Source organism: Harpia harpyja, chromosome 10 (assembly GCF_026419915.1).
Source record: "Harpia harpyja isolate bHarHar1 chromosome 10, bHarHar1 primary haplotype, whole genome shotgun sequence".
In the NCBI taxonomy this organism is placed as follows: domain Eukaryota; kingdom Metazoa; phylum Chordata; class Aves; order Accipitriformes; family Accipitridae; genus Harpia; species Harpia harpyja.
Window position 1 is genome coordinate 14,405,865 of NC_068949.1, and position 16,601 is coordinate 14,422,465.

At 38.5% G+C, this 16,601-nt stretch overlaps 1 protein-coding gene across 8 annotated transcripts in view; it reads right to left on the reverse strand.

Moving 5' to 3' along the window:
• GRID1 (glutamate ionotropic receptor delta type subunit 1) overlaps nucleotides 1-16,601 on the reverse strand; it is a 557,494-nt gene that overhangs the window by 23,007 nt on the left and 517,886 nt on the right. For all 8 annotated transcript variants that reach the window (XM_052799330.1, XM_052799329.1, XM_052799328.1 and 5 more), the window contains one exon: nucleotides 5,993-6,188. In XM_052799330.1, the coding sequence (XP_052655290.1) occupies nucleotides 5,993-6,188 (196 nt within the window). The remainder of the gene's footprint in view (nucleotides 1-5,992; nucleotides 6,189-16,601) is intronic.

Genomic DNA, 16,601 nt, shown 5'->3' on the forward strand with positions numbered 1-16,601 from the left:
GCAGGTTGTGTTCTATGGTAAACAGTACATAGGCTTTTGCTACCTATGATAGAAAACTGTCCAAGTTCAAGTGTGTTAAAAAATATGTATTCATGGGACCAAAGGCAACAGCACTTGCTACTGTACACAGAATTTATTCAAAATCTGTGTTATTAGACAACAAAAATTTGCCTGATGGATGTACAGAAAGAGGAGTCCCAGAAAAGATTTGGCCTAAATCACTGTGCTAAAATATGTCTTGCATTTTTCTGGTTGTTTTTTTTTGTATGATTGTTAGTTTTAAAGAGCTGCATCTTTCAGTTGTTTCAGAATTGCTCTGTAAATCATCTTTTCAAATTTAGAATTTATAAAAGAAGAGCACTGACAATATGTCATACATTCCTCATCTTTTTTTTAGTAATACTTGAGGAACACACTCTTCCTCAAATATTCAATTTCAATTATAAGGCAATTTCTGGAGAAAAATCACATTATTGATTCTACTTTTCAAGCCTCAGTTTTCTGTACATTATGTTATATAGAAGAGCTTTGTACAGTGACTTTCAATATTGGACAGCAGATCTTTTGAAAAGGTCTACTTTTCTTGACTTTGCAATGTTGCTATCCTAAGTTATATCCTAAAACTGTAAGTGGTCAATAAACAATGTCTACCAGGTCTCCTCATATCAATTTTATATTTTTTTATGACATAAATCATTCTATCCAGTGCCATCACATCTGTAGAGCATTATTTCCCTGACAGTCTGATCATTTTACCATAAACAGGAATCTGAGTTTTAAACTCTTAGTTGTGCATACTTCTCAACTCCCAGAAATACTGGATGTAAGACTGTTTCCCCCCTCTGATTGCCAAAACCAGAATCTCCAAAGATCCCTTTTTCCTAAGGGAAGATTTGTCTCTCCCAAAAATTCTTCCACTTGTGTAATCTTCTCTTCTGAAGAGTGGAGACCTAGTAGTATTAGTGTGTTTATTGCATGGAAAGTTTCCTTATGATCAAATGTTAGTTGCTGTCCAATTTCAGCATCCTTCACATCCCTGTTAATATCTGTTGTGACAGCTGAGCAGTATCATTTGTTTAATTCAAAGAAAAACTGACAAACTTTAAAAAAATTGTGTACAAGACACACAACCACACACATACATATGTGTTTGAGATATATTTACTTTTTATGTACCTTCACTAGGCAAGCAGTAAAAGCCATATAAAATCAAATTGACACTTATTTTCAACCAAAAAGCAAACCAAAATGTTTTGAAAGTCGTTTAAACTTTTCATTTTTGTCATGTGAAAGGATGCACGTGTGCACATGTGCATACCCCTCAGCTTACAGGCCAGAGGGGTACTGGAGGTAGGAAGACTAAGAATTACAGGAAACACCTGGCACTGACCGATGGGATGTATAAGCAGGAAACACATCAAGGCTCCCTAGTTGCATATGACACAGATGTACCTACCCATGCAACCGAGTCCTGATCACAATACAGCAAAGATCCATATCCTCAGGCTCTTGCATTCACAGCTCAGCCATCTAAAGCCTGCATTGTATGTTTTTAGGGCCCAAAATAAAATAAAAACGTTCTAGTGATCCGGCATCATTGCAAAGATAATATATAGAGAAAGATGGTAAAAGGGAATGTAGCAAATAACAGCTAAGAACAGGTACGATAGCTTGAATAAAGAATGACTGAAATGAAATACAGAATAATAAGCTAAAATTTATACTTCAGACTTTTAATTGGCTTTCACATTTTGCTCCTTTGCTATGGCCTTATTGCGACTCTCAGCATGCAGGCATATTGCAGAACAAAACAAAAATAGCTCAGTTAAACTTTCAAAAACCTCTTTAACAGAAATTCAGCCAAAGCAGCACTCATTTATTCCACCCAGGTGGAACTACTATGGTGGTTTACACCAAAGACACCAGATTTATCTTTAGTTGAAGAGGTTTAAGAAAACAGATGTAAGAAAAAAAGAACCCCCTAGGCAAAACTTATATTAAAAATATTTCTTCTTCACATTCATAAAAAATTAAAAGGCCAAGGAAGATTGCTTCCTAGATATAAGAAGGACCACAAAGAGAATAGTAAAACTTCAGAGAAGCAGTAAGCAACCTCATGTCACTCTTCAACATGGAGGGAGATGGAAGAATATTATTCAAAGGATCCTGGCTTACTGATGGTAAAATGACGTTTTTTCAAAGAAAGCATGGTAAGAAATAATAATAACTTGAAAAAAGATGAATTTCAGATTAATCACTGATATGTCTGTGATTTATCTGAAACTTATGAAGAAGCTACCACACTAAACACAGAAGTGCCAGAATAATGCAACATTCATCATTAATTTACTGCCAGAACAGTGTCACTGTAGCTGATCCCATTATATGGCTGGTACCACAGAAATATCAAAAAGTGACCTTTATATTGGCATTAGTGGAGTAGTTCAAAAACATGCTTGAATAACATTTATTATCTATTAAAAAGTGCTTTAAGAGAAGCAACACAGTTCTAATAAAAACAAAACATGCCATTTAATCCTGTTCAAATGATTTAAAAATTAATATAATTAAGCAGCCACTAAAGGATGTAATATATTCAGGCTTTAAGGAAGCATTTGCTTTTACTCCAAAGGCTGATGGGTCAAGAAATGGAGAAATTTATGAGGAGCTGTGAAAACATATGGATGAGCAACCACAATTCACAATATAAAATTCATTGTGGACAATAAATTAATGGAAAAAATAGTCAAAAAAATCCTATTTCTTGAACTTTTAAATTACTTTTACTCTCTAAAAATGAATGGAGCTGACTGTTCAACAAGAAATGCTCTGATTTAATGTTTAGTGTTCATTAAGGGAGAGAAACTTTTTGAAGGAAGCAAAAAAGGGAAGGGATAAACTCTTACTGTGCCATTGCCTAAATCGATGATACATTCACATTTTGTACTGTACTTGGTTTTGATCACTTTTCATCAAAAGTGATACACAGGAAGAAAAGAAAGGATTCAGAGAAATTTTAGCACAAAATTGATTGGACAGGGGAACAAAGAGTCTCCACCAAAGCAAAGCTTTTAAAAAATACAACAATAACAATTTAATTCTCCTATGTATATATATAAAAAAGATATATATGGGATTACATAGGGATCATATTACTTCATTCTTTCAAAGCAAAATGCCTGCCCACGATGACAAAAGCCACAGGTTATTAAGTATGTTGTGGTAATTAATAATTAAGCTGAAGAACTAATTGCCACTAGGTATTATGCAAACAGTTTGCTGAGATTTACAAATGGCTTAGAACTGTGTGCGATTCCAGTACCAATGTCCACCTGCGTTAAGACCGCAGGAGCTACCCACTGCATGCTTCTTGGGGATCCTGGCTGTAGCTTGACCCAGAAAGAAACTTTCCATACAACAGCATTAGTCAATCCTCATCTGCTATAGTGCCAGAAAACTCAAGCGGCAAAATAGCATTTTGTATGGACTGGTGATTTGTCTGGTAACCTCCTCTTACGCTATGCAGAGATATTTATGAATAGGAGAACACTTTCCATCTGCAATGACCACTTTCAAATGCCTTGGAAGTACGACAAAAGCAACTTGCCATCCCCAGCTCTGAAACATCCTTCTGTCTCTTACGTGACTTTGCAGTGCATTAATGCCCTTTCCATGGCTCTACCAGTGTTGCAAAAGCTGTGTCTTGACAATGGGAGGTGGCCACTGTGGCTACAGGGACTGTGCTGTATCAGAAAAGAGACCTCTGCCATGGCAACCAAATGCCACAAAAGCTTTCAGGACTTTCTTCCACTATTATCCTTTTGTTTTAAGGTAGTCAAAGGGAGTAGGAAAATCTCTGGGAAATGGAGAGAGGTAAATGGAATAGAGACAAACATCTGAAATACCTGCCTGTACCATAAATAAGCAGCACTATCCTGTTTTGCATTGAAGTGGCATTACTCATTTTATAACTGCAGCTGAACTGTGATGTTGTCTGAAGAAAATGGAAAGGGGAAGGAGGGGAGAAAGGGTAGTAGTGGGTTTGGGGGTTTTTTTGCATCATGTTGGGCAAGTCCTCATTCAGAAAAATGGTTTAGGGATCTTTTTATGCTAGAGATACTTATATTTCCCGTTTCCTATAAAATATATTTTTAAGGCACTTTTACATCTCTTTCATGCAGCAGTACATGTTTACGGATGGAAGGTCCCATTTCCTTGGCTGACATCAATTCTCCCTTAGAAAAAACAGAATTTCTAGCTGTAATACTTGACATGGAAAACTTGTCTGTTTATTCAAAGAGCTCAATGAGCTAGGAAGAGCGACATTTAAACTATAAACACAACAATTTAGTTGACAATGTTATTAAATATTAAGCCCAATTTATGTAGGTGTCTAATCAAATAGCAGCCTTGGTCAGCTTTGGGGACTGAAGTTAATCTGGTTATTGTTGACGTTAATTGAATGAGCTGATCAAGTTATATAAAAATCACCCTACAAAATTGAAATCAAACTTAATATGAAAAGTTATTATCACATAGATAGGATGGAGCTGCCAGCTCCATACAGACAATGTAATTGGTATTCTAAACAGCCTGCCAATCTACAGTTGCATTTCCAGCTTAGGCAAATCTATCTATCATAAATGGCAGCATGCAGTAGGCTTACAGAATAAGAGTGTTTACAATCTCATGGCTAAAGAGCGTCCACTGACATAAGAATGGTAGAAGATAAAAGAAAAAGTAAAATACTGTACATTTTTCTAAGGTAAACTGTTTTATTATTGGTTTTAATGCTAGGGTAAATGGAAACGTACTTAATTTCTCTATTCCTACCTCCTTTAAATGCTAAAAAAGTCCCTCAAACAGAGGCCTCATTTTCATAAAGTGCTGAGCAGGTAAAAAAAACCAACACACTGCAGACTTTGCTATTGCCAGAGCTCTACCTTGTTCCAAGGAAGAAAGGCTATTTGAGCCAAGGGCAGAGGGGTTTAGGAAAGCTCACCTGGGAGATGGGAGAAAAGGCAGGGTGAACCAAAACTACTGACTAAATACTCCTGTACTGAGAAGACGCAAGAGTATATAAAGATTTTGTCCAGAAGTCACACAAACAGTTGGGAATCTTATGTTAAAGGACTTTGATTTGGGAAATGGGTTGGCCTGTGTTACTGTGTTCACCTCCTTTATGGCACTGTAAGAACCTGTAAATTTTGGATGTTCTCCCTCTGACTGTTCAGAAAAGGTTTCAAAGATTCAAAGAAAGAAAAGAAACCCAAGCCCCAACCATTTTAATATTTCCCACTTACAAAAGCATAAAGAACTAGTAATATATTTACTCAGAATCAGCGTTTCACTGACAACAGAGTAACTGATCAAACAATAACTACATTGATAACAGCTGTTAGTTTGTTTCATGAAAAAAATCAATTGACAAATAAAGAGGATGCTTTTCACTAAAGGAGCAGCACATTAAACTTTCACCATGTCTGCATCCCTTCTGCCGTAACGTACCCCTGGACACATGTGGTTTGATGTTATTTACTATCTGGTGTTGCTGAGCTACAAGATGGGAAGCAGAGAAGAGAGGCAGACTAAGAGTGAGAAAGTGTGGACGTTTGTATTTGTGTGATCTGAACCAGGGCTGTTTATCACAGGACTTGACAGTAGAATCCCAAGCTGTTATATATCAGTCCTTGAATCCCCTATCAATGCTCAGTTTCACCAAAAAAATGCGTAGTCATATCTGAGAGAAATAAAAGTTAGGTGAAAGCAAGGCGACATGTGAAAGAGTGTATGCATTTTTTAAAGTTTGGAATAAACAAAGAAAATCTTGCATTAAATTTCTGTTCTAAGAGAAATGAGTATACGTTCAGTGAATCCCTTGATTTTTTTAATGACTATGTAATTGCTTTCCTGTGACTTAACATTATTAACTCCATGCAAACAACATTGATACAGCATAAAAATTAAAAAAGCCCCTGTGATCCAGTCTTACCTTCCTGATGCCTTCAGAAGGGTTCGATACACAATTATCTGCCCCATTATTCTTACTGATAGTCCTCCACAGTTCAGCAAATGTGTTATCCTGCTCCAAAGGGTTGGTCCCTTTTGCTTTAAAGTATTCATACACTGCTGAATCCCTGACTGTACCGTAAGATATATCCATTTGTTTGGACAGATCCTGAAATGTTCTGAAATTCAAGCGATATTGAGGTATTAGTATTATGTAGTACATTACCAAGATTTCATTCATTAAATGGTTTCTTTCTATGTCTGTTATTAATCAGAAAGCACTTACCCTCATCGACTAACATTTGCATATCTCTTTCCTCATCATAAAAGAAAACCAAGGAGAAAGTTAATTGTATTGTGATCCTATGAATTTAACTATACCTGAGCTCTTTTTCACCCCAGTAAAGATTTTTTTTTTTTTGGACAGATAACATTCATGTTAAATGTTACGATGCTAAGTTTGCACGAGAATGTAGTGCAATAAAGACTTACTCGAGCACAGGAAAAACTCTGATTATAAATATAAACTTCCAGCCCCATCAGCATCCCCAGAAATACCTTGCAGAATTCAGTGGAATTAGTTTGCAGTTACACCAATACCCCATCCGACTCCAAATCAATACGACTGTTCTAAACAAACAAATAAAAGTCTCGCTTCCAATTTCCACTAAGACTCTCTCACTCTCTCTCTTTTCACAGCCTCTGGTAAAACAGGCATTTTTCATTCACACACAGGCCTAACTTTCATTTACTCATCATACCACTCTGGAAGTGTAAATGGGCCTCAACATGAGTGGCTGTGAATGCACCATTTATTTTCAAATTGTACAGAATGTAATTCACTCCTGGTTTACAGCCTTTTCTGCACAGAAGGGTGTAAATCACTGCCTGCATCAGTGAAAACCAGGCCAAGATTCAAAACATTTAAGGCGGCATCACTGCTGTCAGAAGCAGCATCCTGGCTGTTTTCCACCTTCAGACGTTCGTTCCCATTCCTGTGCCTCCTTCCTTTGTCCTCAAGTATCGCTTCTGTGCAGTGCCACCATTTTTTTCATCTGAGCATACACACACACAAACACACATTCAACCATTGACCATCACAGGCAACAGCAGGCACCAAACTGGATCTCATAAATAATGGTTTATTTTCTGTTTTGTAAATGTGTAACTTCACATAACAACAACATGCTTCTGATATGACCAACTGGCTAAGGCTGTTTGAGATCAGTCAAACTAAAGCAACCCTCCTTGCCTCCCCCCCCATTTCTTTTTCCCAGAAACAATCTTTCAGAAAAAAAAATCCTCCTCAAAACATCTGAAAGGCCCACTCATGCCACCTCTCACCTGCCTCCAACTCCTGGCGCCACAAAAGCAAAACATTTTGCCTTGCAGCTCTTGCAGAAGATTTCTTCACAATGCTCCTGAGGAGCTGTGCCTTGGCCTGTGAGCTGAAGCTGTTTTCCACAGCTGAAGACTTGTCATAGACAATATTTTTTCTGCCACCCTGTTTCACTGGGGGGATGCCATTGCTTACACCTCACATCCCTGTAAGATTCCCTGCAACACTAAAGCAAAACAATCCGGGCGTATACACAATACTATACAAAAACATGTAGAAAGCTCTGCCATCTTCTCCATCACATCACCTCCAGGCCTCCCAAGTTTGGCTCCCAAAGGGCCTCTTTGCCGGGACACACCATGTGGGAGCCTGCCAGCTCTGTCCCCAGGGCTGCAGCTCAGCAGGGATGCCTCTCCCACCCCCGCCAAAACTCCTCAAACTCACAAGCTGCTTCAAACAGTTTAAGTGGTTTAAGTTCTTAAATTGTGTTAAGGACTTTTTATCATTTTAAGCTGTTAAGCAGCTTTAAGTAAGACTGCGTGAACAGTTTTTCTCTATATACATTGCACACTTGTGGATTTGGGCTAACTCTGGGAGTTATATCAAACCCCAAACCTCCTGTTATTTCTCTAGCTCTGTATATGGCACTCTGGTAAAGTACAAAATGAACACCCTGGAGACTGCTGGAAATTCAAAATTCTAATGAAAAATGAGAGAATTCATGTCGGTTTTATTTCTCTCTTTGTTTAACAATCCTGAAAGTTATATTCTGGTCTCCTAAATGTTTCCTGTACATTTCATTGAACAGGACCATTTTTCCTCCAGTCTCGATCTAAATGATTACATGCTACATTTAGTTCCATCTCTATTTTTTAAAATAAGTTTCATCATATCCCATGGAATTGCTTACATCCTGGGGATGGATGATCTGACTGTTAAAAGACACATCTATCTATTCCAGGTAGAAATGACAAAGAAAGGTACTCAATATACACAGGAGGGTTTCTGTGGCAACCTTTTTCACACCAGGTTTGGCATACAGATTTTGGCGTGTGTAGGAGTGCATGTTTGGTAGAAGCACAGTAGCAGAAACATGTTTCGCTAATGTTCTTCAACACAGCTTTCAGCTGACAACAACTTTGCAAATGCCTACTGCTCATGCTGCCGTTCTGTTTGAAAGTTTGAACACAAGAGTTTGATTATTAAAAAAAAAATTAAACCCACAGTTTTAATAATGTCAGTATTTGCTGGATCACTTCCACTGCCTCTACTGCTGTGGAAGCTTTTTGTCAGAAATATGCCTTTTGTTTTAGCTAAATTACATTTTATTGACAATCAGTACTGTACAAAAGCACAGTACATGCTGCTTTTCGAGCAGCACAGTTTCTTCAGTTCTCTAAACATCACAGGGCACAGTGAGCAAGTTCGGGGTTTAAAACAAGTACTTTGCAATAAGCACTGGTGGCAGGGAGGGGAGCACAGCCTTTGCCTGGGTGTGGTAAGGCAACTGCTGCCCCTTTAGATGGCAGAATTTCCTTGGAAGAGGTAATATGGAGTATTGCATGTCCTAACAGTTACATGTGCCTTTCTTGCAGTGCCCTGTCTGATGTATTGTAAGACCAGCCACTGACAAGGAAATTTTCCATACTGCACCACCATTGGAAATATATATCCTGTGAGAGAGACAGATGGTCGCCAAAGGGTACAGCGAGGGGCACAGTAGGTAACCAAGCTTGCGAGCGGTTCCTGTAGCACAAATTCAGAAGGATGGTGACTGTTTGAGTGAGAAAATAACCTTATGCCTTTATCAAATGGACCACTTAGCCAAAAACCTATCTCAGAAATTGTCCTGACAGGGAATGGTCTAGACTGCAGTTCTTACTCTGTATAAAAAATGTCTCTGCGCTGTATTTCTAGACTGAAATTGGAGGTGATGCTCAGCATCTCCATGGCCAGAGAAGTGATCAAAAGATCTGGGCACGGCGGGTACGGTCACATACCTAAAAGCTACTGAATGGAGATTCATATCTCCTGGCTTTTAAAGGGTGAATTAAGATAATCACATGTGCAGTTTTTGAACGTTGTTATTTTAACTCCCTCAGATCTGCCATTGCTAGACAAAATCATTGACTGCTGCATTTCAGATACTGGTTGTGTCTTACAATCATGTCATTCTCTAAAGGCAGATGCTTTCAGCATTCTTCAGCTTTATTTTTGCAACCAGGCAGTAGCTGGACCCACCTTCTTTAGCCATTCAAATTCTTGTCTCACTTTCCTATGGCAAAGATTTCATGCATTTAATATATAAAATTATTTGCAACAAAAATGTGTAGCATAACAAGATGCACCATTAACCTTACCACCTCAGTTATTGGATCTCACAACCCATTAAGGGCTCTCTGTAAGTGTGATTAAAGATAAAGCTAGTAAAGCAGAAAAAGGCAATGTTCCTCACTTGCAGGAGGAACACTTACAGAAGCCAAACTTCAATTTGTAGATAAATACATCCACTCCATGATTCCTATAATAGACAAGTACATGTAAACAAATTGATTGAAGTAAATGTATCTGTGGTCAATCTAAACAAAAATGGTGTCTTTTAAAAGTGTATTACCAGCCAAAGTATTTAACACATATAGTTATGCCTGCAAGATAAATGCAACAATTGATAAATAATTTCCAGTGGAGTTGCAATTACTTCATGTAGAGTCACCTGAAAACTGAACTCTCTGCTTGTTTTATTTTTTAGAAATATATTGACATAAACCATATGATGCAGAAAAAACAGTCAGGCAATAGATGTACTAGCATTTATAATGAGACCACAAGAAATGATTGCCAGAACAACAATACTGGTTAAGTTACACTTTTTGGAGATGTTTCCTTACTAGTAAAAGGCTCATGTAGCTGTAGATTTATAGACTAAAAATATACTGCCAGTATAGGTTTATTTTACTCTGGAACTGTATAAACCCAAGACTTTCTAGATGAATAATGTGAACAAACCTTGTCTAAGTGACAGACTAAACCTGTCACTAGATGCTTTGAGGTAACTGCTGATCAATTAACTCAACTGGAGTCATCAGGATCATCAGAAGTGATCAAAGTATTTTTGAAAAAAAACAAAAAAGAAAAAAAGGAAATAGGCTCCTGTCATTTCTAAATTTAAAAAAAAGGGGGGGGGATTCTCTTTTTTTCATAGAAACTTTTTTTTTTTTAATTAAAAGAAGGTCTTTTAAACAAAGAAACAAGGAAAAAAGGCAAAAAATACTTGCTTATTGAGTTTTTCCTCATCCTTACTGTTCATTTCTTTAAGTTTGTAGCAAGCTGCACATCTGGACTCGTATATGTAAAGTCTATTAAGTCTATTACTGTAAACAGGGCAATCAGCTGGCACCACGAGGTCATCCAGTAATGGTCTTTTACATCACAGTAATAAACATAGCATTTTATCTTGACTTCAGCCTTAGAAAAACCATAATGGGAAAATCTTGACATCTCCTTGATTTAGAGGTAGTTTCTCCTTAGCCTTCACAACTGCCCATGTTCTAACACTGTAAAACTGGGGATTTTTCCAGTCTGTTATTACTTATGGAATCCACAGTATTCTTTAAAAATTACACAAGATTTTTCATGCTTAGCTCCTGTTCACTTGTCTGCACGTATACTGTTAGGAATAATAAAGCTTAAGGTTAGACACAGAAGCAGTGATCAGCACTCTACCCTCGTTCTTCCGCATTGTGAGTAGACTTCAGAGTAACCTCCCTTCACAGCACTATGTACGTTTTGTCAAACAATGAGATATAAATAATTCCTCTCAACTAAAATTAATTAATATTAATCCCTACATTATATACAGACAGTAAAATAAATGTACTGCTTCTTCCATATTTGGTAGAGAAAGCTATGTTCTTCTTTTACCTAAGGAAGCCAGTACCCTGAGATTTTTGCTCAATGCAGCATAATATTTTTGGTGATGGCTGCCATCAAGATAAAGTGTCCCAGAGATGATGAGACTTTTTAAGCTGCTCTGCCTAAATGAAGCCTTAGAAATGCATACATAAAACATATGGTACAAGCCCTGAATTTCTATTTTTAAATACCTTGAAGCTACTTTATTTTCTTTTAAACTTTTTTTTTTTCAAAATCTAGGAATTCATGACATCTACAGAATTAAATTTAAGTGCAGTTCCTAACTATAAGTGTTTTCTCAACAGGATACCTGAGAGGGAAATACGTGCTTTACGCATTGAGAAAAAAGTAAGCCTGCTAAACTTTTGAGTAAAAATAAAAGTAGCTGAATTGATTTGACAACATTATACCACCAGTATAAGCCCAGGAAATACCTATGATCTGAAACCTAGAATATAAAATCCTATTTGAAAAGAGATTTATTTGATAAAGTTATCACCAGCAGGAAGCAATGAGTTGAAAGAGAATTCTGCCCACTGTGAACTGCAGAAAAGCGTTCACATCTTGACACATAAAATTGCTCAGAACTACACCCTCCATGCATGTATTTGCCAAGACAAATGAGAAAATGGTGTTTATTGTTGGTGACCACACCAGTCCACCCACTGAGAGATGGACTTGAAAGTCAAGCAAGCTTTGCAGGATCAGCTTCTCGTTTGTACATGTCTCCAGTGAGAAAATAGTCTGCAAAGCTGAATCAAGGTTGTGGGTGGTAGTGTAGTGGTACAGATAATTTCTACACCAGCAGAAGATCCTTCCATTCAGAACCTGAGTCCTGTTTATTTTTTATATCCATTTGTGAAGCAGCAAGGCAAAGGATTTGAGCCTTAGTCCGATATTCACAGATGAACAATCTTTGGACTTTGGATCTCCAGTTTTAAGTAAAATTTATGAGTGGGTAGACCTTGTCTTAAGACATCTGAAATGGAGTTCAAACTTCCACATAAAGGCATTCTCTAGAGCTAGTCTACCCAAGCTGAATAGTTTAACTGGTTGAAGACCAGGGGAAAAAAAAAAAAAAATCCATCTGTTATGGTTATAAATTGCCACTAGGGGATGATAGTCTCATTGACTCAGAGACTTAGGTGAAAAGTTTCACTGTCTTACTGAATCTAAGTTACAAAAGCACAAGCCTACTTAAAAATGGAATAGCAGTTAGTGCCCCTAAACATTAGTGCAACCAATACTTAATAAGCCTTCAATTATACTGAAAGAGTGATATGTTAGCTGAATAATGAGATAATATTAGAATTGACCTATCTTTAGCACCTGCGAGCCTAAAAAGTAAATACCCATCCAAAAAAAAAAAAAGTATTATGACATATTTCTATAAATTTCCAACATTTGTTCCAGGTCTATATAGGAATGTTACTTGTGTGTGTTAAACTGGCTGTAAGATACATAAACTAAAATATGGGCCACTTTAAACAATATTCTTATTGAGGCTAATAAAACGGTTCAAAGTATTGTTAGAATGGCAGTAGCCTTAGTACAGAGAATATTAAAATGGAAGCAAGTTTATCTCCACATCTAATAACCTTAGACTTCAGAAGAATTAGGACCATGGTTTTAATTTGTGCATCTCTTTGACTTTCTTTGAAATTATGAATAATCAAGCTGAGCTCTTAACTCAATCATTAAATTGCCAATGTCTCTATAGTGACATGATCAAATCCCGCATTGTTCCATTTCACTGCAAATCAAGTCACTTTAAATGTTCTTAATTCTGTCTCGGTGCAGCGATGTGCAGAGCGACTGGTTTCTTCAGCAAATACACTAAACAAAATCTTAACTTTACCGATAGAGGTAGTCCAGCAGAAATCGGCAGCAGTACTTGCATGCTTCGTATACACTTTGCAGGATCAAGTCCTTCACCAGCAAATATATCATTCTATAGTTCATATAAAACTCATTTCATCAGCTGTCCATGAAAAATACCATCCACTTTACTCTAAACAAAAGCCTTAACAGAAAAAGCCTCATGGGAGTTTCTACAAGGGAAGCCATAAACATTGAGAGATTAAACTACACTGAATCAATGGAGTTGCTGCCCTTTGCACCAGAACTAAACATTTCCAAATCATGGAAGGAGACAAGCAGCGCAGACAGTTATGGCTCTATATGTGCTTGTCATCATCAGTGGAGCAAGAACAGCTGCTACACATGATTTCAAAGAAGCAGGGACTTTCCTCCAGTGGAAAAAACAATCAATTGGCATGTGTCACAGAACACGTTGCCATGTCAACTACATACTTTTACTATAGTTAAAACAAACAGTGATTGAACTCCTCAGCAGGTAATGGCACTGCAGCAGCTGTTTCCATGATGATAATGATCATTGCTGCCAGTGTGGTGGCATCTATGAGCCCTCGTCTGGGCTGGGACTCGCTGCCCTATATTAGGTGCAACCAAAAGAAAAACATAACATTCAGTTATGGATTTACTGGGGGAAGGAAGCTAAAGCCAGCTTTATTTCTGCCACAGGAGGAGGAGGTTGCTGCATGGCCCCTGTGCCACATGTTCTGTCACCCTTCCAGCTGAGGATCAGGACCCTCTCTCTCCTGCTACCCCAAAGAAATTTCTTTTTTAGGGTACCTAGCATACCTAACGAGTAGACCGGTACTGCTGAGATCAGTGAAACTATTCATGCACACAAAAGTACATGCTCAATGGTTTCCAGGATAGGACACAAAAGTATAAATAGTAAGAAAAAGGCAAAACAAAATAGCCAAATAATATGAAAAGTACACAAACTGTTAGAAGCACAGAACTTGTACAGCCTCCACAATGATTTCATTTCTTTGAAATGACTTCCACTAGCCTCAGTTCCTACATGCAAAGAGAAAGCCAAGAAAACTAAACCATCTTCTAAACTCCCGGTACAGCAATGATTTCACTGCAGATTGAGTGTTTTCACTGGGACTCTGTTCCTGCAGAGCTACTGCATGATTAAGTTTTAAAAGAAGGGAACAAATGGTATGTATACCCACTGAAATGCAAAGACAGTTGAGTTATTAATAAATGATAGTCATGTTTATGATTTTAATAGTAATTAAGTACTAGCTACATGCATTTTATTGGCAAAACATTTGTAGGCTTTGTGTACTTTCTAAGAGTCAGATGCAGCAGAAATATGCTCTATTACCATCACTTAAAATCTCACTTTTGCTTTACTGATCTCAGAACAATCTGCAGAATTTTTGCTAAAGTCAAGGTGTGGGGAATGTAGGACAAAAATCCATACAACTAGGCTGTGTCCCACTGCTCACAGAACTTCTTAGCATCTTCCAGTGCTTTATTTAGGAAACATGCCCATTTTCAAAAAAAGACTTAATAGTTTTTCTGGCTGTGAGACTCAAATTTGAATCCAAATATCAACCTGGATTCTCATCATCATCATCAGTAAAACAGGTTCTTCTGTAAACAAAATTAGACCTCTGGTTATTCCTATCCATTGCTATTTCTAAACAATGCCCTCAGGACCACCTCGGCAACTCTAGTCATCTGCAGTGATCTGCATGAGTGTGACTTGACTTGTCGCTGGATCATGGAAGCTCATTTTGCCTAGAGCTGACACTGGCTCTGCTCCAGCACGACACATAAAGAAATCTGTTAAACAGCTAGAAATAAGCTAAACATCTCCTGATTGCCTGTCCAATGTTTCTAACTATACTTCCAACCCTCCTCTTCTCCAAACCTCCTCCAGGCAATAAGAGCATAAGTCACTTAGATTGCTGATTTTTCCGTTAACTAGGGGTTTTTTTGGTTGCTTATTTGTAATAAATCTTTTCTTTCTGGACGTCCTATATTTTCTGCATTGTTATCATATGGTAAAGGAACCATGGCTCTCTATGTTAGGGAATGTTTTGACTGTTCAGAGCTACACGATTCTGATGACAAGATGGAGTGCTTATGGGTGAGGATGAGAGGGAAAGCCAATAAGACAGATATTCTGCTGGGAGTCTGTTATAGACCGCCTGACCAGGTTGAAGAGACGGATGAATCATTCTACAAGCGGCTGGCAGTAGTCTCAGAATCGTGTGCCCTTGTCCTTGTGGGGGACTTTAACTTTCCAGACATCTGCTGGAAATACAACACAGCAGTGAGTAAACAATCTAGGAGGTTCCTGGAGTGTGTGGAAGATAACTTCTTGACACAGCTGGTGGGTGAGCCAACCAGGGGAGGAGCCTTGCTAGACCTGTTGTTTACGAACAGGGAAGGACTGGTGGGAGGTGTGATGGTTGGAGGCCGTCTTGGGCTTAGTGACCATGAAATGGTAGAATTTTCAATTCTTGGTGAGGCAAAGAAGGTGGTCAGCAAAACCACCACTATGGACTTCCGGAGGGCTAACTTTGGCCTCTTCGAGGCACTGGTTGAGAGAGTCCCTTGGGAGACGGTCCTGAAGGGCAAAGGGGTCCAGGAGGGATGGACATTCTTTAAAAAGGAAATCTTAATGGCTCAGGACCAGGCTATTCCCATGTGCCGCAAGTCAAACCGCCGAGGAAAACGACCAGCCTGGCTGAATGGGGAGCTTTTGCTAGGACTTAAGAAAAAAAGGAGAGTTTATCATCTCTGGAGGAAAGGGCGGGCAACTTGGGAGGAGTACAGGGATCTTGTTAGATCATACAGAGAGAAAATTAGAAAGGCAAAAGCTCAGCTGGAACTAAATCTGGCCACTGTTGTAAGGGACAACAAAAAATGTTTTTACAAATATGTTAACAGTAAAAAGAATCCCAAGGAGAATATCTATCCTTTAATGGATACAGAAGGGAACGTAGCAACCAGTGATGAGGAAAAGGCCGAGGTACTTAATGCCTTCTTTGCCTCAGTCTTTAATAGTGAGTCCAGTCATCCTCAGGGTACTCCACCTCATGAGCTGGAAGGTAAGGATGAAGAGCATAACATACCCCCCTTAATCCAGGAGGAATTAGTTAGGGACCTGTTACGCCATCTGGACACTCACAAATCTATGGGACCTGATGGGATCCATCCAAGAGTACTGAGGGAACTGGCTGAGGTCCTTGCCAAGCCACTCTCCATCATCTATCAGCGTTCCTGGTCAACAGGGGAGTTCCCAGAGGACTGGAGGCTTGCCAATGTGACTCCCATTTATAAGAAGGGTCAGAGGGAGGATCCGGGGAACTACAGGCCTGTCAGCCTGACCTCGGTACCGGGAAAGATTATGGAACGGTTTGTCTTGAGAGCACTCACACGGCAGCTCCAGGATAAGAGGGGGATCAGGCCCAGTCAGCATGGGTTTACGAAAGGCAGGTCCTGCTTG